General features: G+C 32.0%; 1 protein-coding gene across 1 annotated transcript in view; it reads right to left on the bottom strand.

Annotated features, from left to right (window-relative positions):
• Positions 1 to 23224, bottom strand: part of LOC136836637 (uncharacterized) — a 107340-nt gene that overhangs the window by 18730 nt on the left and 65386 nt on the right. The window contains exons 7-8 of the mRNA XM_067101105.1: positions 14024 to 14174; positions 7765 to 8025 (exon numbers count right to left, since the gene is read on the bottom strand). Of these exons, the coding sequence (XP_066957206.1) occupies positions 7765 to 8025; positions 14024 to 14174 (412 nt within the window). The remainder of the gene's footprint in view (positions 1 to 7764; positions 8026 to 14023; positions 14175 to 23224) is intronic.

Here is a 23224-nt window from a genome sequence, read left to right as displayed (position 1 = left end):
TGTAAATATATACGTATATATATATATATATATATATATATATATATATATATATATATATATATATATATATATATATATATATATATATATATATATATATATATATATATATATATATATATATATATATATATATATATATATATATATATATATATATGTATATATATATATATATATATATATATATATATATATATATATATATATATATATATATATATATATATATATATATATATATATATATATATATATATATATATATAATATCGACAAAAGTAACGAAGGAAAGAGAAACGATGGAGTGCTGCATGGCCTTATGACTTATAGTCCTTTACTTAGCAGATTTTGTCTTTATTTATGTATTCATCACGTTCCATATTTTCGTGATTCAGCTATGCATACATATATATATATGCATATGTATATATATGTGTATATATATATTATTTATATATATATATGTATGTACATACATACACACACACATATATATATATCTATATTTATATACATCTATATATGTTTATATATATATATATATATATATATATATATATATATATATATATATATATATATATATATATATATAAACATAACATTATTCTGAGCCAACTCTGTCTTCAGAGAAAGAAATATTTGGAACAAGAAATGTATCACTAAGGACAAGTCAATGCAATTTGAGAGTTGAATTAAAAAAAAAATCTTAAATATAATGAACCGTCATATTGAACTTGACAAACATGGCAAAGCCTGCAAGAAATAACACACAACAAAAGAAATACAATATTTTTTATCCACCTCAAACTAGTTCGAAATAAACTGTGCAAGTAGACCCAACGGTATCTTTTTTCGGATATTCGAGAAACGACGTATGTCAAAACTGAACATTTTCATACCACATTTTTTTTTGGCAAGATGAAATTGTTGCAACCTCACCTTATGTCCTGAATGCCATGCAACATAATGGATCTCCTACTGTTATGTTATCCTTAGGAGAATTTTACAGCATAACAGGATACGTTGCGGAACGTAAAACACTCACAAACATACGACACACACACACACACACACACACACATATATATATATATATATATATATATATATATATATATATATATATATATATATATATATATATTATCTTACGTGTGGAGAGAAAGAGAGAGAGAGAGAGAGAGAGAGAGAGAGAGAGAGAGAGATATGAATTTCGACCTAGGGATAATCTCTCAGTACTGAATCTGAAACAACTTATTTCTTTTTTCTACAATGAGCACATTTCAGAAAACACTGTAATGCTTGAAATTTATTCCTATCAGTTAATCATCAAAACATTCTATATAGATAAAAAAGATATAGGCCCCACATATACTGCATATAAGTATGCATACAACAAATATACTACGTTTAAGTATGTAACTACAAATATACTATACGTAAGTAGGTAACTACCTATTATATATTGTTTTTATATAACTCTTGAGCTACCTATAAATACGTTTCCGTAAAAATCATATCACTATTTCAACACATGTTTCTTATCACAGAAAATGTGACTGTTTTAAACAAAGATACATGAGCGGTATTCAAATAAAAAAAAACTACTTATTGTCAAAATGTCATACTGTGGTGAACTGCCTGTCGAGTCAAGTTTCAGGTAGATTTAGATGTAACTGTGCTAAAATAGAGGCTAGCTGAGATAGGGTCATCAATAGCCCAGAAACAAAGGAACAGAAAGGAGAAGCGAAGTAAAACAGTCGACGAGAGAAGTAGGGCAGACCAACCTGTTTTTTTTTTTTTTTTGTGATATTCAAGGCCCCTCGGTATTCAAGTTCCAAGAGTTAATATACTTGCTTGTCTGCCTTCAGAACAAACAAGGATATTGATTATATTGGGAAGGAATGGTTTGAAGCTATAGATCCTTTATGGTTGACAAGATAAACAAATATTACGAAAAGACAGATTTAAGCTATAGATTCAAATTTTATGATATGAATCTTTTTATCATTAATTTTTTTACTTTCACTGAAAATATAACTTGTATGATTAATGAGATAAAAAAATCCGAATATATGGTTAACATAAATTAAATGAAATAGATATTCTATGGATTGATTGAATTACTAAAAGACAACTCTCCATCTATTTCTAAAACAATATTTATTGGTATTGGTGATGAGCACTGTTCATGATATATTAAAATCTATTTTGCCTGTTTATTGAAAAAAATATCTCAACTCTTAAGATCTAGAATTACTATAAAACACACGCCCAATAAAATACACATCTAATAAAATATTCAATAAAACAAAAAAAAAAGGCGTAACGAAAACAATGTACCAGAATGACTACCAATGACGTAACGAGACGAGCATCAAAAATCCCATCACGTGACGCGCAAAAAAGTGTACCCGCACGCATCGCGCATGCGTGCTGCGAGAGAACAGGCATAAATGCCAAATGGTGAAGAGGCACGTGATCAGATGCAATAAATCTCTTTGCAATGGCAGAGAACGTGACTGCAACGGCAGTTTTAACGTGACGGGGGGGCCGTGAGAAAAAGAGTATACGCTTCAGGTCTCATTAGCTATTCAGAGATGTGAGGTTACTACTAAGCCTCTTGCTGCGTAGGGATGATGATGAGGAAGAGGAAAAAATTATTATTATTATTATTATTATTATTATTATTATTATTATTATTATTATTATTATTATTATTATTATTATTAGTAGTAGTAGTAGTAGTAGTAGCAGTACACAGTAATTGAATTCTGTATCTGTATATGGTATCTGGCTAAAAATTAAGTTAAGGTTATTATTATTATTATTATTATTATTATTATTATTATTATTATTATTATTATTATTATTATTATTATTAGTAGTAGTAGTAGTAGTAGTAGTAGTAGTAGTAGTAGTAGTAGTAGTAGTAGTAGTAGTAAACTGCAGCTGAATTCTGTATCTGAATAATTGTAGTCTCAGGCTAAAAATTAAGTTATATTTTTATTATTATTATTATTATTATTATTATTATTATTATTATTATTATTATTATTATTATTATTATTATTATTATTAGTAAACTGTAGCTGAATACTGTAACTGTCTATGGGGTGTAGCTGGAAAAGCGTATTATTATTATTATTATTATTATTATTATTATTATTATTATTATTATTATTATTATTATTATTATTATTATTGCAAAAACATTAGGAGATAGGATCATTTATAAACATAAGATAAGATATGAAAAAGTAAAGAGACCAAACTTTTGACAATCAAATGAATAATAAAAAAAATACCACAAGAATTTTCAAACAAAAATTTAAAAATTAAACAAGCTTTTTATACAAGAAAATATTTCAATTGAATATCATCTTAACATTGATTAGTCTTACATCTTATTCTCAATGTAAAAATATATAGTTTTGGCCTTATGAATATTGCTGGGTGGGGGGCAAGCTTGGGCAACGTCACAGGAAAATTTATTTTAAGATCCTAGTGTTATTGACTCCCATCTTGAGAGTCAATGACTTACAACAATTTACGATATAAATTATGATTATCGTGTCAGATGATGATATATTTTTTGATATTTGCAAGCGTTATTTAGTTATGAATATGACAGCAGATGAATTCGAATTTTTTTATCTGGGAGCGCTATTCAATAATCTCTCTCTCTCTCTCTCTCTCTCTCTCTCTCTCTCTCTCTCTCTCTCTCTCTCTCTCTCTCAAAATGCTCTGAATTCCTGTTTATATTGTAAGAGTACATCAAATTATTCTGACAGTTTATAACATATTTGCTATATCATACAACACCATAAATTTACCACTCAGAATATGCCAGGCTTTCAGACCTCAAAGAAATTATATTTTAATAACTGAATAAGTTTTTTGTATATTATGGGAACATCTAAAATAGATCACATATATAATACGAGATTAGAATTAGAATTAGGATCCCAGAAACTATTGCCGGTCTGAAATTTTAGGATTGTCTCTAAATAACAGTTATTGAAAAAAAAAAGGTTTTACGAGACGAGCGACGAAAGAACATTTATTCTACTAAAACTCTGATCAAAATGAGGTAATCAGGGAATTAGAACTCTTGTTTTACAATGGTATTTAATGAAAATAAACCAGTGATGTAGTAGCTAATATTATACCCATAGAATTATTTCCTTAGATACAAAAAAAGTCAGAATTTAATCATAAATTTCACTGTGAATAGTCGTACGTAATAATTACAGGAATAATTTATAACCTTTATACGAAAAGTGCCATTAGTTGCAAAGTGCTACCTACACATACACTCACACACACACACATATACAAATGTATAAATGTACGTGTGTGTGTGTGTGAGGACCCGCTGGTGCTTGTGCTTGCAGAAGTTTCACAAAGACAGAAATAATTTATAATCATTATACGAGAAAGGCCATGAGCCCCAAAACACTAATAACATAAACACACATTCATTCACATACAAACGTGTGTGTGTGTGTGTGTGTGTGTGTGTGTGTGTGTGTGTGTGTAAGGTCTCGTGCGTGATTGTGCGTGTGCTTGCAGAGGTCACAGAAGTGAAATTAACTATTTTAAGGTGAAGTTGTCCGAAAACATCAGGAGTCTAGGAACAGGAACATCGACTCGACTTTCACGTTGTCTGAAGGCCTTAAAAAACTGGAATCCTGTCCCATTAGAAGAGATGCAGCCACTTGGAAAAAATTAAAAAGATTTTCTGCTTTAAAGCAAATTCTTCTTTACTTACGCATGTTTTTTTTTTTCTTTGTCTCAGTGGATGTCAACAAATAATTCTGGTGAAAGAGGACCTGTTATGGTAATACTGAGCTGATGAATTCTAAAACTGGTTTGATATATAAATACTAATATTACTGTACTACCTTGTGGGTTGTCTTTCTTTTATTTTTAACAATTATGTTACTGAATTCTCCTTGTCTAATAATTCAATTATTTATAACAAAATGTCAGCTACCATTGAATAGAATACTAAATGATATTTTGTTATAAATAACTTAATTATTAAATAGGGATGATTCGGTAAAAGAATGATTAAAAATAAAGGTTATCTTAATTTTTTAGAAAATCATTACTGAATTATCCTTGCCTAATCATGCAGTTATTTATATTAACTATCGATTAAAAGTCAATTCAAAATGACAGATAAACAATACAGAAATAATGTGTTTTATATATACGAAAAACATAATTCATTGATTGGCTGCAAGAGTTTGCTGGCATTGCAATAATAAAGGTGACATACGTCACACAAAACCCTCAGAGTTAATTTTTCTTGGTAAATTAAGAAAAAATATAAATACGTAATTGCAGGATAATTCATGCATTTCAGATGCACAGGCATGCATGCTTGGTGAAATGAAGTCATAGAATTTAGACTGCACAGAAAAAGGAGGATTTATAAAATATAAGAAATACTGAAATCACCTAAAATAGAATTAGGTCAAGGGGAAAATCCGTCTAAATTTCATTGGCGATTTGAAATGACGAATATTTTTTCCTTCCTGTTACTCAGTCTGCAAAAATAGATCTGATTCATATAGATAGAAGACTTTTAGAAATGTATAAATATTACACTAATTTTCAAAATAATTACGAAATCACTTTTAGTTTCTATCAAAATCAGCTTTATTTCATTCTGTCAGTCATGTAACGGAAAAAATATGATTCATATAGACTGAGTTCTGTTGATACCTTACAAATATTCCCTAATTTAAAAGCAATTTATAATTAGGATCTAATTTCCTCTCAAGAAGGTCAGATTTATAACATTCTGTCAATCACATAACCGAGCAATTTTTGGGATCATTACTGAACATCGAATTAAAATCTCCACTACCAGAGTCCATTAAAAACTGCAATAAAATTTTGGGATAATTATTCAACATCAAATTAAAATCTCCGTTACAAAGCGTCAATTATCAACCACAATGAATTTTTGGGATAATTATTCAACATCGAATTGAAATCTCCGTTACCAAGAGTCATTAAATACTCCAATGAGCACCAGTCGAGGTCACGGATAACTTCGTTTGACCTTGTTTTTGATTGATGCCACTTGTTAACAATGAAGCAAATTCAACATAACATTTATTTTTGCTTATGATAGTCTTAACGTATGGGAACTAATAATTTTATATTTCTGGCTTTTCAATACTTTACACTGAATTTTGGATAGGAATAATTTACGATTTTTTTATAAACATTCCAGAAATTCAAGAAAGAGATATACTATAAATATAAAAATATATTTCCATTACATGTAGTCAATTGCTTGTTCATTTTCGGGATCGATAATTATATATGCAATTATTCTTTTATTCCCGTAACCACATAACGTCAGTCAAAAACCTTTTCTAGTTTGCTCTTAAAGGAAATATTTCCAGAAATTCAAGAGCAAGATAGAATGTGTGTGTATATATATATATATATATATATATATATATATATATATATATATATATATATATATATATATATATATATATATATATATATATATATATATATATAATATATATATATATATATATATATATATATATATATATATATATATATATACATATAATATATATATATATATATATATATATATATATATATATATATATATATATATATATATATATATATACATATATATATATACAGTATATATACATATATATATATATATATATATATATATATATATATATATATATATATAACTTAATCATTCATCCACTCGTTCATTTATCATTTATGTACTGATTACGTCATTTAATGACGGCTTTGGATCTCAGGAACGCAAACATAAAATGAGAGAGATCGTGACACCCACAGGGTGAACAACATTCCAAAACCACCCATTCCAGTTTTTGCTGCGATTCCTTGTCTCCGTTCAGCCTTATTTGCGCCTGCGTATCGTGCTCGAGTTTTGATTGAAAAAGCCAGACGATGCATTATGTTTACCGTGCAAGGTATCCCAGAAGAGATTTACAAATGGGAAATATTACCAGTCCTGAGAAAATCATACCGAAATGGCTGAAAGATAGATAGAAAGGAAGGAATTCAATTAGGTTTATTTATCAGACAAAGCAGGATTCATTGAGGTTAAATATAAAGCCAAAATGAATACTACAGCTTTTAGAGGTATTGTTACATAATAACATGCCTTCGAGAATTATTTTATGGAACTTACAACAGACCTTTAGAATCTGATGTAAGTAACAGCGGGTCACAATAGGGCCTGAATAGACAGATCTTTAAGACTGCAACTGTCCCAGAGTTTATAGTACTGGTTAATCAGGAGGTGAACCATATGAAGCGACTGATGAGACCAACAGATCATTAAATTGTCTTTAATTTTTTTTTTAACGATGGCAGCTGAAAAGCTTAAGTGGGACAGAACAGAGCCAGTTGCACGACTTAGCAACAAGGAGTACAGCTGGAGCAGAAACAGAGCATAGGCAGGGAGCAAAATCACGAATTATCTTAGTCTGTGACTGATTAGCGAAAAATAAAAGACTGGTAAACGTAGAGAGAGAAAATTAGAAGAAATATTTTAAAATCCTGCTCTACTCAGTTTAAGGAAGAGTCCAACCAGCTTTTCGGGCGAAGCCTTGTCAACATGCACGCATGCGAATGGAGTTTATAATCCTTTAGATGCTACGCATTCCTTTGAAGGAGGAGGAGGAGGAGGAAGAGGAGGATCATAAGGATACCCACCGCAGAAACCAGTGCTCTCCAAGGAGAGGCTCGGGTCCTTGCAGGACGCCACTTGGAAGGTGCACTCGTTCGTGTAAGTGACTCCGTCAGTACCACAGACTGGTTCGTAGTTATAAGGGCATATTCTCGAGCACCTGTCCCCTTCAGGAGCCGCCGCTACAGGAGGGGGGAATTCTTGCGACGGCAGTCCGAAGGGACTGCCCGGCAGAGGTACGCCGGCGCCTTGGGGGAAGTCCTGCGTAGCAGGAGGGTCCTCTTGGGCTAAAGGAGGTTAACAGGATGTTCAGTTGGCGTTTAAGGAAGGAATTGTATTTCTGTTTGAAGGATAATCGGTCTTTTCGATGGTCCTGCCGGAAACTATTAATAAAAGAATACATTTCAATATAAACTCGAGTTTTTTCAGCAATAATATATCCGGGTTGCACCAAAGGCGGAAATTCCTTTTCAAGCAGAGATCAATATATAATCAACCCAGAGAGAGAGAGAGAGAGACAGAGAGACAGAGAGAAGTACCTTATATATATACATATATTATATATATATATATATATATATATATATATATATATATATATATATATATATATATATATATATATATACATATGTAAAATTTTCTTCCACTACAATAAGGCGTAGAACCCAATCATGATCATTAAAATTCATTCCATTAAAATGATATTATGATGTGACGTCATTAATACCTGCAGATAAAAATGACTTATTTCCTGTATCAAATTCATTATGGCTTAAAGACCTCAAGGTTAGGAGGCTGTTTGCTGAAGGAAAAACCAGCTACTTTGAAATTAATGAGACCCTGTCAAAGGTGATCTATTTCAGTATTAATTATTGTGAGATTAATCCAGTTATAGAAGGATTATGATTATATCAAATAATTAGATTATTATTGACATCTAATTTGAATAACGAGATTATCATACAATTTTAATTTGGAGGAGCAGTTATGAAAATAAGCAAGATATTCTTAGATTTGTATAATAATAATAATAATAATAATAATAATAATAATAATAATAATAATAATAATAATAATAATAATAATAATAATAATAAAAATTTATTATTATTATTATTATTATTATTATTATTATTATTATTATTATTATTATTATTATTAATCTATAACCGTAATGTAATTTTTAGTAAGGTATCCCTTATTACACCAAATAACTTACAATCAATCATTTTCTCTCGTATTCTTTTTTACAGGTAACTTTCCTTAAGAAATTTTTTTTTTTTACCATCGTTATAACTTTCAAGCAAAACACTTATAATTATATTAGCGTTATCTCTAAAATTAGTTCCGTACTTACAAAGTAGCCGAAGACAATACACTACTGGTGAAGTAATTTCTCAGCTAAGAACTATGCTGATTAGGTCGCTTACATAATACAAATTAATGGTGAATTACTGAAGAATGTTAAGGTAATGAATGTTATTTGTCTTAGCATAGTTAATGAAAGGAGAAAAAATACTTTTAACTTTCACAGCATTTTAACATTTCCAAAACTATTCGTCTGTACTGTAACAAATGGTTTTGATTCTAGTTTCTAGAATATATTTAAAGTATACTTTCCCTCAAAACTGTTCGTCTATCTCGTAACGAACGATTCTAATTCTAGTTTCTACAACATTTACAATATATTTTCCTTCCATTTGCCAACATTTAAAGGAGTATAGAGTTTTTTTTAACCAATTATAAGTTTTAAGGGTAATAGATTCTAAAGATCCCCTGCACTAAAGGTGAGTTTTAGCATGACACAAATCAACTAACCAAACATAGCTAAAAGATTTTCTGTTAAGTAAGAAATAAGACTAATTCTTTATTCTCTGGTAAGCAAAACACCATTAAAACTGCCTAAGTACCAATTAACAAAGGATGGAAATAAGTATCCTTTTGATATTCCAGTATCCCCAAGGATTACGAGGCTTGAAATAGACGTGGCGTAGTTGCTAGTACTCAAGGACTCTTATTATCCTACTGTAGGAATTAAGGATAAAGGAATCCTGCCTGCGAGTGGAAGGAGTTATAGGATAGGTAAGGAGGTAGTCCTGACCTTGAAATCGTGCCAGGAAGAGCTATAAATAGCTTTTTTTTTTTCTTTTATATACGTGTGTTCATATTCACATGGAACCGGCCTGTAATACTTTAGTACATTTTTATGTACATAAATATGCTCATGCTCACACTGAATCGAATCCTTCACTTGGTGAGCAAGGAAGCGTACTGTTATATAAGAGTTTAAGAATGAACGCGAAAATTAAAATTGATATATATATATATATATATATATATATATATATATATATATATATATATATATATATATATATACATATGTGTGTGTGTTTGTGTGTGTGTGTGTGTGTATATATATATATATATATATATATATATATATATATATATATATATATATATATATATATATATATATATATCCATATACATATAAATAAACAAAGGTCAAGAATAATAGAAGGGAAGCATACTAAAATAGAGCTAAAATAAAAAAATAAGCACAAATAAACAGAGACACACCTCAAACAACAACTAAAATAAAAAAAAAAAAATAAGGTTCCCAAAAGACAGGAAAAAAAATTACAGGCGTGGGAATTCCATCTAGATTACCACGAAGTAGCAGCAGCAGTAGCACTAGTCAGAAACGAGTTAATGAATAAAGAAGTCTGACAAGAATGCGTGAGTACAGGAAGTGAGGAACATAAAAAAAAACACTTAAAAAAAAAGAAAAAACGGAAATGAAGAAAACCACACCTGGGGACATCAGACAACAGCTTCTGTCGTTATTGGCTTGTCAAGAACCGCAAGTAAACGTCAGTGAAGTAGATTTAATTATTATCAACTTTATCATCATACTTGTTAGCCTTAGTTTGCAGTGTGGAATTCTGTGAATGAATGGCAATGTTGACTGGTGGGTTCGAGAGAAAAATTATGTTTTATTTTAAAAACTGCTCAGTGACACTGCTTGCGACGATGATGAGGGTTGGGTACTAGCAGCTACGAGTCACTACGAACAACTACGAACACGTACAAACAACTACGAACAGCTAAGAACAACTACGAAGCACTACAAATAGCTACGAACAGATAAGAACAGCTACGAGCATCTACGACAAGTTACGAATCAATAAGAACAGGTATGAACAGCTAGGAAGAACTACGAACAGCTGCTAATCACTACAAACAGGTACGAACAGGTAGGAACAATTACGAACACCTACGAAAGACTACGAACAACAATGGACTGCTACGAACGCATAAGAAAAGCTGTGATCAGCTATGAACACGTATGAACAGCTACGAATCACTATGAACAGCCATGAACAACTACGAACAGCTACGAAGATCCACGAACAGCTACGAATCACTACGAACAGCCACGAACAACTACGAACAGCTACGAATCACTATTACTGACAGCCATGAACAGCTACGAATGTTCCCGATTGCATCTTCGTTTTCAAAGATGCCTTGTCGAGGTCACCCAGCCGATATACCTGAGGAGGTCGGTAGGTGGATCAGGAAGAAGAAGAAGAAGAAGAAGAAGAAGAAGAAGAAGAAGAAGAAGAAGAAGAAGAGAGAAAGTGAAGTACAGGAGATCAGGTAACCGGGTAAGACCCAACTGCTCTTTGTAGTGGCCTTCGTAAAGCTAAAAAATACTCTGGATTTTTAAGAAACTGAGGGTCAATTAAATCAAGGAAAGCAAGAGAAGTGAATAACCCACTTGCTTCTTTTATTTACTTAGACTTCTTAGGATGAAAACATTTGGTTTATAACTAGTGCTTCCTAACTGGAGAGCTTATTTGCAAAATACTGTCCGGTTTAACAGAAAATGTTTTAGAACACCCGGGACACAATTAGTAATTTCTATACAAATTACATCTAAGATATAATAATCTCTTAATGAAAGCAATTAGCTTAAGGTATTATGGTTGCTTTAGAAATACGAAATACTTGTCTGAGGTATTGGATGAGAAGAAACAATAAATGATATTTCCACCGCAATCCTAACTGTATGTGAGAGAGAGAAACTACCAATATATAAAGATATATGTAAAAATATTACTTTCATAAGTATTACTTTCAATGGCTGCAAAGTGCATGTGAAAGAAACTACCAATATACAAAGGTACTTTCATAAATGTTACTTTCAATGTCTATATATATCCGACTTTCCTTTGTATTTCGTAATTTCCACAACCTATCACCTTCCAGGTTATTACCCTGTGACGAAGTCAAGGCCAACCTCTTTCGAACTGAGCAATACCCGGAACAATGATTTTTGTGCACGCCTCGTGGCAATGTGGGTTGGGGTCCTTGATTCCTTTCCCAGATTCTCTTGTCTTGTAGGGATTAAAGGGAAGGATACATTTATGCTTGGGTTTTCTGGAATCTAGAGTTGGTTTATGTAGCTTGTCACTGTCTTTTTCTTATATATATATATATATATATATATATATATATATATATATATATATATATATATATATATATGTGTGTGTGTGTGTGTGTGTGTGTGTGTGTGTGTGTATTGAGAGAGAGAGAGAGAGAGAGAGAGGCAGACAGGCAAGAAGAGATAGATATATATATATATATATATATATATATATATATATATATATATATATATATATATATATATATATATAACACCATCATCTCCCTTCGTGTGTCTGACCAACAACGTACCCGCTGACATTTAGAGAGACGAACTGGACCGCTTTGAAAATAGGTCCGAGTAAGGCATGCCTTTCGAAGGTTGAGGTCAAGATCGAAAAACTTTAGCACTTTCTATTGCAACTTGATCACTCGGTCGTGCAGGGGTCGTCCTGGATGCATTTTGCAAGTTTCCAGTTTCTGCCCCAGACAAGGTCTACGGGACGAGGTCTACGGGGAAAGCCTACAATAAAAGGGGAAAGGATGAGACGTGATGGGTTTGGGAAATCCAGGCTTCAGGTTTGAAGGAGAGATTGAGGATGTCGTGAAACGGGAAATTCAGAAGTTCAAGCGAAGGTGCGATGCGTTGCTACCCTAGTGCAAGTCTCCTTGTATTTTAATGATTTACTTATATTTTCATTTATTTATTTATTTATTTATTTATTTATTTATTTATTTATTTATTTATTTATTTATTTATTTATTTATTTATTTATTTATTTATTTGTTAATTTATCTCTTTTTCTAATGACTGATCTCGTCTTCCTGCGTTTCCCATTACCTCTTGTTACTTATTTCGAATGAACACCTTAATATTCTTTGGAAGCCTGAATTTCAAGTCAATGGCCCCTGTGGGCTTGTTCCATACGAATAGGGTTCATCTTCTGAATAATAATAATAATAATAATAATAATAATAATAATAATAATAATAATAATAATAATAATAATAATAATAATAATAATAATAACAGTTTTAGTAGTAGTTATAGCTTTAAGGTAAACTCTTTTCGATCTAATAGGCTCAGTTTAGGCGGTCATTTAGCAGAGCCTGTTTAATGAACTTGTAAAAACCAAGTAAGAGATAAAGCCAAAATAAATTAAATAAAGTAAGATACCTTTGCAGAAGAACGAGAATAAATATACTTTGCAGAAATCAAATCGGGAAAGAGGAAAGACAATATTTAGATGTTAATATATATATATATATATATATATATATATATATATATATATATATATATATATATATATATATATATAAAAATCATGAAGCTACAAATGTCGTTTAATATTCAATTCACGCCACTTCGGGAATATCCCTGATGGGGAATCATCACCGAAGTAACGTGAATTGATATTAAACGACATCTGTAGCTTCATGATTGTATATAAATCATAGTGTGATAAAATTTCATATACATATACAGTATATGCATATATATATATATATATAATATATATATATATGTATATGTATATATATATATATATATATATATATATATATATATATATATATATATATATATATATATATATATATATATATATATATATATAGGTTAGTTCTGCATCGATTCTGTCATAAACGTACAAAAACATTTGACTCAAATACCATTTACTAAGTATGACAACGACCTTGAAAAATTTCTTTCACTTCCATCAAAAATAAATGAACAATAAGAAGCAAAAACCGAGCAATATAAAAGTCACCACACACAGAATACAACCTAAAATAACCTCCGCCCCCGCTCCCCCCCCAAAAAAAAAAACTTACTCTCTTTTATATTATTGTCAGGGCTAGGAGGCAGGTAGGAAAGTCCAGGAACAGCCCTGTTGGGGAGGCAGCTTCCGGCGTGGAACAAAGACAGGACCAACAGCCAAAATTTCGTGGGCAGAGGGATCAGCATCTTGCTTGTGTGATGAAACTGTGGGAGAGAAAAAAAGAAAGCAGTTTATGGTATGTATATTAACTTGTTTATATTTGCTTATATTTAGGAAAACAAAAGCTGCTTAAGACAGTTATCTAAACTTTCCTTATATTTGCTTATATTTGTGTTGCTTTGAGTATTTGTTCTTTTTTGTTTACTTGTTTATTAGTTTTCTGTAAAAGAAAACTGTTGTGCTGGCTTTGTCTGTCCGTCCGCACTTTTTTCTGTCCGCCCTCAGAACTTAAAAACTACTGAGGCTAGAGGGCTGCAAATTGGTGTGTTGATCATCCACCTTCCAGTCATCAAACAAACCAAATTGCAGCAATCTAGCCTCAGTAGTTTTTATTTTATTTAAGGTTAAAGTTAGCCATAATCGTGCTTCTGGCAACGAAATAGAATAGGCTACCACCAGGCCGTTGTTAAAGTTTCATGGGTCGCGGCTCATACTGCATTATACCGAGACCACCGAAAGATAGATCTATTTTCGGTGGCCTTGATTATACGCTGTAGCGGCTGTACAGAAAACTCGACTGCACTGAAGAAACTTCGGCGCACTTTTTATTTGTCCTATATTGTCCTCAGTATATTCCCGTTATGGTCTGTTGTAGTTTATTCCTATTACTACTAATACTACTATAATAATAATAATAATAATAATAATAATAATAATAATAATAATAATAATACTGATGTAAAATCATTAGGCAGAAATAATGATGATGATGATAAAACTATATAACACTTATTAAAAGTTTGGTAAGCTAGTCACTGACACTTCAGTAATTCAATTATTAATATTTTAATAGTGATTATATTGAAGGATAATACTAAGCCTACTCTGTTTACGGTTTATTTGACAAAAAAAAAAAAAACAGAATTTAAGTATAAGTAAAACAAGATATGGAGAATGATACATATGTGGTAATATTTTCCAAATAAGAAACAGAGTTAAAAAAAAAAAAAAAAAACTGTACCTCAATGAAAGGAGTCTACTGAGCCATAGTAGCTAGTGAGCTAAAATGTCACTTTATTATCACACTGATGTTTATATTGTGCTTAAATCATCAGAACTCAAATGATCTGGTTTATATATATATATATATATATATATATATATATATATATATATATATATATATATATATATATATATATATATACATACATATATATACATGTGTATGTGTACTTTCATTTTCATGAACCACTGGTTACCTGTGTATATATATTTATAAATCTCTCTCTTTCTCTCTCTCTCTCTCTCTCTCTCTCTCTCTCTCTCTCTCTCCCTCCTCCTCTCTCTCTCTCTCTCAGGTTTCCACCACTCCCATAAAACTAGATATTTCAAATATCCTTCATCTCTCTCTCTCTCTCTCTCTCTCTCTCTCTCTCTCTCTCTCTCTCTCTCTCTCTCTCTCTCTCTGTGTTTTCCACTGCACCCATAAACCAAAAATTTCAAATACTGTTTCTCTCTCTCTCTCTTAATTTTTCACCCAATTCCATCCATTTAAACACTTACTCAGCAACTCCAAACCCATCATCACTCAAGGCCGCTGAGGGAGCCAACTTTTACTCTCGTGCAAATTAACGGTATAGTGAAGTAATTCTATATCCAAGCCACTTAACATCATGTACCTTATTGGAGGCCCTCAGCCTCCTCCTACCTCAACCCCCTCAACCTCCTCATTCATCCCTCAACCCTCAACCCCCTCCCTCAACCCTAATCCCTCAAACCATCCCACTCAGACCCCTATCATAAGCTCTTAGAGAGCAGGTGGATCCTGTGGTTAAGTCGACCCTTCTAACCTTCAGACAGGCTTGGCCTGTCTACTACTGTCTGAAGACGGGGGTTGAGGATGGGGGTGGGGGGAGGGGGTAGTTATGCGGGGCCTTCATTAAATGCTACAGACAGTGTATCGTTAGCTTGACCTGATAATTCCGTCTGCAGACAGGGGAGATTAGTTTGGAATCATATTCTTTAGTATTTTACCAAAATTGTATAGGTGGCAAAACCTCTCTACTTCTGTCTGCAGACGGGGGTGGGGGGAAGTTAGGCTGACCTGTCTAATTCTGTCTGCAGACGGAGGGGGATTGTTTAAGATCATATTTCTCTAGAATTTCATCAATTTTGTATTGGAGGCAAAGCCTGTCTGTTTCTGCCGGTAGACATGGAGAAATGGTACATGATTATTCACATGAAAATTCCTACAGGTAGTATATCATTACCCTGCCAGAGCTGTCAACACTCTGTCAGTTGCCTAGAACGTCCTGTCTACGGACAGAGAGCAACTTCAGATGACACAGAATGCTACAGTTCTCTGAAATTAACTTTCCCTTCCGTTGCAAATTAAATATCCCGTCAACGGAAAGAAAGCAGATTCAGGTCCTACGTAATGCTACAGTCACTGTAGAATTAACTTTCCCTCGTCATCTTTCTCCCGTCTATGGACGGATAAGATTGACAGGATACTTAACCGTAATTATCCAGAGTTCCCTCTTCCTTTCACAGGAGTTGAATGGGAAAGTGATTCTCTCAAGAGTCAAGATCTCAACTTTCCCTTTCTGCTAACTCCCGTCCTCTGCCAAGGGACGGTTTCCACTATCTTTCTTTCTTTATCTTGCTTTATTTCTTTCTTTCTTGAAATCCTTATGAACAGAGTCAACAGACTATGGAAAACCAAAGAGGGTTCCAAAGGGAAATCAGCCTGAGAGAGAGAGAGAGAGAGAGAGAGAGAGAGAGAGAGAGAGAGAGAGAGAACGCCACGCTGACAAGGGTCTGTTCGACTCTACAAAACGACACTTTTTTGGGATATATTACTTTTAAAGCGGAACATCACTATACCCTTATAGTTCTCATTAGTTATGTCTAGAAGACGGAACTTAGGTCTACTCAAGGAATTTCCTGATTTCCTTCATTCTAAAGGTTTACCGTAAACCGCTATTAAATGAGGAACCATGTTTACTGAAGGACGCTAATCATTTGCTTGTGTGACTGTCCGCCGGTTTAGCCCTTGGGCAAGAATGTTCTTTAACAGCTTTGTGGTCGTTGCTCTCTCTCTCTCTCTCTCTCTCTCTCTCTCTCTCTCTCTCTCTCTCTCTCTCTTCTTATACACACCCACATTGTCAGGCAAGGCACATTTCATGTTTTGTGATCTGTGTGTGCGTGAGTGTGTCTTTCAAGTGTTCAAGCATAAAGGAACTCTAAATTGATTTACCAAGCGCTCTACGGTGTATATATCTGCTCTCTCTCTCTCTCTCTCTCTCTCTCTCTCTCTCTCTCTCTCTCTCTCTCTCTCTCTCTCTCAAAAACACTTTAACACATATTGAATTGAAATATCAAGTACGCCATTATCTATGGGCTAAGATCTCTCTCTCTCTCTCTCTCTCTCTCTCTCTCTCTCTCTCTCTCTCTCTCTCTCTCAGGCATTATCAAGCAAGCCACACCGTATTATGTTTTGAATTATAAGCTGACTTATCAAGCAAGCTATTGTGTAAATATACTGCTCTCTCTCTCTCTCTCTCTCTCTCTCTCTCTCTCTCTCTCTCTCTCTCTCTCTCTCTTCTCACACACATACACACACACAAACAATCTAACACATCTTGACCTGACATAACAAGTAAGCCATTATTTATATACTCAGATTTCTCTCTCTCTCTCTCTCTCTCTCTCTCTCTCTCTCTCTCTCTCTCTCTCTCTCTCTCTCAAAAGCACTGCAACACATTTTGAATTGATAATTCAAGTAAGTCATTATTTGGCTAATCTCTCTCTCTCTCTCTCTCTCTCTCTCTCTCTCTCTCTCTCTCTCTCTCTCTCTCCCACACACATGCACAAACAATGAAAAAGTATTTCTCAACCATTACATAAGCATAAAGCAACTTAAAGATATACGACACATGAATAAGAATTACCTACACAGGTCAACGCCTGCTCCAGGCAGATTGCTATTCTGGGAGAAAGGGATTCCTGTTTTATAAGGCTAAGGTCTTGGGGGGAATGTTGCAATGAGTCAGACTGTAATTACCCCGGGGAATGTAGTTCCTGAGAGGTTTCCCCTGTGGGTAATTGACGTCAGTATATGATGTGACTGGTTTAATCTATTTACAGTGATGTAATGTTCTCGGGAATCCAGATTGCAAATATTGTTTGTTACTATTGAAAGGGCTGGTCTTTTGCAGTTTATGTTCGTCCTTGGATACCACAAGGACAAGCACAAGGACGGGAAATAAAGGGTGGATCCAGGGGAAACCTGGTTAATGATTGAATGGTTTCTTTTTATTCAATACAACATCGTAAGAACTGTTTGGTATTAAGTAAAAAGAAATAATTTAGCCCTGGTTAATGAAAAAATTATTTCTTTTCAGTTAATATAACGAATTGTAAGAACTATGGTGCATATTTTGATGGTATATATATTGGATTAAAAGTAATCTAGATATAAGGAAAATCTTTAAATTTCAAAGCAAACTCCACACTACGTAATCACACTTTATAAACATTTTAACCCTAATATGCATACAATAATATAAAAAAAATTCTTATAATTAATAATGAATTATAAGTAAAATCTTTAGTTTCAAAGAAGCCTTTACTCCATTCAGCCATACTTTATAAAAATGTTTCACACTATAACATTCACGAAATCATACATAAATATCACAGTCGACAGTAAATTAAGTCTTTCATTAAATAATTATGCAGCCATACTTTATAAAAGTTTTCACACTAATATTCATTAAATTAAATAAAAAAAAGTGTATGATATATAATAAATTAAATCTCACAAAAACAAAAATTATTGCACCAGGATACTCCACAGGAATGCTGGCGACAATAACTAGACCGCCCTTGAATCAGCACAAGAAGGAGACATCTGGCGCAAGTTCATTCAGTTCCTACGAATCCTTTAGGGGCTAAAGGATACGAGATACAATGAAACAGCATATTTTCAGTTTCTTTGCGACCTTGGCATTAACTACAAGGGTTTATGAGTATAGTTGCCATGCATTTTTAGCTTTCTGGAAAAGAAAACTGTTGTGCCGGCTTTGTCTGTCCGTCTGCACTATTTTTCTGACCGCCCTGAGATCTTAAAAACTGCTGAGGCTAGAGGGCTGCAAATTGGTATGTTGATCAAACACTCTCCAATCATCAAACATACCAACTTCCAACCCTTTAGCCTCAGCAGTTTTGATTCTATTTAAGGTTAAAATTAGCCATGATCGTGCTTCTGGCACCACTATGGTGCTTACAACACAGGCCACCACCGGGCTGTGGCTGAAAGTTTCATGGGCCGCGGCTGAGAGTTTCACACAGCATTATACGCTGTAAAGACAACTCGAACTGGTAGTACAGCAGTTGCTAAATAAATCTAGTTTTTCTAGTTTAATAAACTGGCTTTGGATATCAGTAAATTACCATAGATTTTCAACGCTGGAACAAATAAGTATCATTAGCATTCTAGTCAATTACTAATTATAAAGAGAAAAAAATAGTCATCATATTTCATCTTATTGGGTCACTGAAAATGATCTTTAAAAATATGAGCCTTTTTAAATAAAAAAAAATTTGCTTTTGGAATATATTTTTTGGCTGATTACATTCACAATTTTTTAAATAAAACAGTAAACAAAAGTCATCAAGATATGACGGCACACTACGGATCACGTGACCACATTCATTTTAGCTCCTGTATAATAACGTCAAAATCACGCTACTCTGAGTCGGCAGATTTCATCACTAATGTTAGGACTTTCCCTTTTATGCAGCGTTTGTAATATTTCCGGACTGTATATAGTATGTTTGATGACAGCCTACAAAGATTTGGAAACGTGGCCTGATTTGGTCTGTGTGTATATGTATATATATATATATATATATATATATATATATATATATATATATATATATATATATATGTATGTATGTATATGTACATATATATATATGTATATATATATATATATATATATATATATATATATATATATATATATATATATATATATATATATATATATATATATACTGTGTATATACATATACTTATATATATATTTATATACAGTATATATATATATGTATGTATATATATATATATATATATATATATATATATATATATATATATATATATATATATATATATATATAAAGTAACAGATTATTATCATTATTATTATTATTATTATTATTATTATTATTATTATTATTATTATTATTATTCATTCACTTATTCATATATTCTTCTGTTCACTCATTCATTCCGTTACACACCTACAAATAACAACACTATTGAAACATCAAAAGAAGCCGATAATGATAATAATCACAGATTTCGTATCTACTAACATAACCCCACCCTCCCCCCACCTTCCCCTCCCCCACCTTCCTCCCCTCTCCTCCCCTTCCCCATCCCAACCCCCTCCTCCCCAAAAGCCGCAAGCTCAAATTGTATGGTCAGATTGTATGGCAAGCAGGAAATAGAAGAAGCTTTTCGGATTGAACCGGATTCTATGGAAACTTAATAATATAAGAAGCAATTTTCTTATTATTTCTCTTTTCTCTCTCTTTTATATTCGTGAAGGAACGGGATCCTGTTGAAGAAATGGAATAATAGGGAAGATTTAAGTTTCGGTTAACTGCAGTACTGGTACGTGAATTTGATAATGGTCAGGGAATACAATAGTTATATTGTAGGGTATATTGAAAATATGTATATATATATATATATATATATATATATATATATATATATATATATATATATATATATATATATATATATATATATATGTATATGTGTGTATATATATATATATATATATATATATATATATATATATATATATATATATATATATATATATATATATATATATATATATATATATATATACTGTATATATATATACATATATATATATATATATATATATATATATATATATATATATATATATATATATATATATATATATATATATATATATATATATATAGATTATATACATTTTAAACACACACACATACATATATATCTATAATATACAGATATACACAAACATACATACATACATAAATATGTGTTTCCCTATAAGCAAGCGTTGTAAAACACCCATCACACAATACTCTCATAGAATAGAAACAAAACCTAAAACACACATGTGCATGTACACATATCCTGACATGTGCGTATAAAAAAACGCACATGTAATAATGCATAGTCACAAATCCCACCTATATTCTTATAAGACGCGTCATCATATTTTGAATGAGAGGAAGAAGTCCCTCGTCTTCTTTTATTTTTTCTTTGATTTTTTTCTCATCATTCTGTTTTATCATTTCCTGATTCTATGCTGGTCATCTCAAGCGAGTGGCATTATAGAAGATGTTGGTCTCTATAACAGGATTGCCTTAACATTTGGTAAACAACTAGAACTTCCTGTTTGGAAGTAAATGCTTTCATTTGCATGGCGATGAGTCAAGTTGGTATATATATGTATATGTATATGTATATGTATATATATACATATATATATATTTATATATATATGGTATATATACATCTATATATATGTATATGTATTTATATATAGGCTATAAATATATATGCATACACACATACATATATATATATATATATATATATATATATATATATATATATATATATATATATATAATTATATATATATATATATATATATATATATATATATTTATATATATATATATGTATATATACATATTATATATATATATATATATATATATATATATATATATATATATATATATATATATATATATATATATATATATATATATATATATATGTATATAAATACACCTGAATGTGAATATGTGCTGTATTCATTTATAGCACGGTTGATTTAGCACACCATCTGACAGTCTCATCTTCAGCGTCGTAAAGATGAGGTAATGGCAAAGTCGTAAAAAAATATGCAACTGTCAAAGATTAAGCATCTTTATGAATCAACTTCAGCAAAAGATGTGTTCCCGAGCCATAAATTTCCTCTCAAGGGCAACTGATAGGCAAGAGGCTACAAGAATTCCCCCCCAATGATTTCGGGAGGGCCATTTGCACGTGGGAAGCCCCTCTGCAGGCAATTTTCCACGCGAGGTGAGAGAGACAGACAGACAGACAGATCAAAATGCATTGTTCAGATCGAAAACGATGTGACAGAGAGAGAGAGAGAGAGAGAGAGAGAGAGAGAGAGAAAGAGAGAGAGAGGATAATCTACAACGCGTAGAACATCAAAATGCATTACCAAGATAAAAAATATATGACGACCTTGAAGAGGAAAATTCACTCTGGATGAGAGAGAGAGAGAGAGAGAGAGAGAGAGAGAGAGAGAGAGAGAGAGAGAGAGAGAGAGAGAGAGAGAGATCAAATTGCATTGCTCAGATGGGAAACACCGTGAAAATATATGATGATCCTGCAGAGATAGATTCATTCGAGATGAGAGAGAGAGAGAGAGAGAGAGAGAGTCTACAATGCGTAAAACATCAAAATGCATTGGTAAGATAAAAAATATATGACGACCTTGAAGGAAATTCACCCGATATGAAGAGAGAGAGAGAGAGAGAGAGAGAGAGAGAGAGAGAGAGAGAGAGAGAGAGAGAGAGAGGCTGATTTTACATGCAAGGCAACAAGATGCATTGCTAATTCGAGAAACAACGTAAAAAAATATATGACCTTGGAGAGAAAGATCCACTCGAGAGAGAGAGAGAGAGAGAGAGAGAGAGAGAGAGAGAGAGAGAGAGAGAGAGAGAGAGAGAGAGAGATCAAAATGTAATGGTAAGATGGGAAACACTAAAATATGATGACCTTACAGAAACACAATTTTTATGACAATTCGAAAATGGTGAAAGGATGGAAACGATTACTTTCAAGGTTATTTTGAGTATTTTTACTTATTTTGTAAATCAATCATATATTTATTTACTTGAATTAGACGAAAGATGGATTAAAAAGCGAATTTTGTGACTCAACAGAAGAAAACCTCTACAATAAAATGAAAGAATT

The sequence above is a fragment of the Macrobrachium rosenbergii genome, chromosome 56, assembly GCF_040412425.1.
Source record: "Macrobrachium rosenbergii isolate ZJJX-2024 chromosome 56, ASM4041242v1, whole genome shotgun sequence".
In the NCBI taxonomy this organism is placed as follows: domain Eukaryota; kingdom Metazoa; phylum Arthropoda; class Malacostraca; order Decapoda; family Palaemonidae; genus Macrobrachium; species Macrobrachium rosenbergii.
Note: the sequence above shows the minus strand (reverse complement) of the source record. Positions and strands in the feature narration are given on the sequence as shown.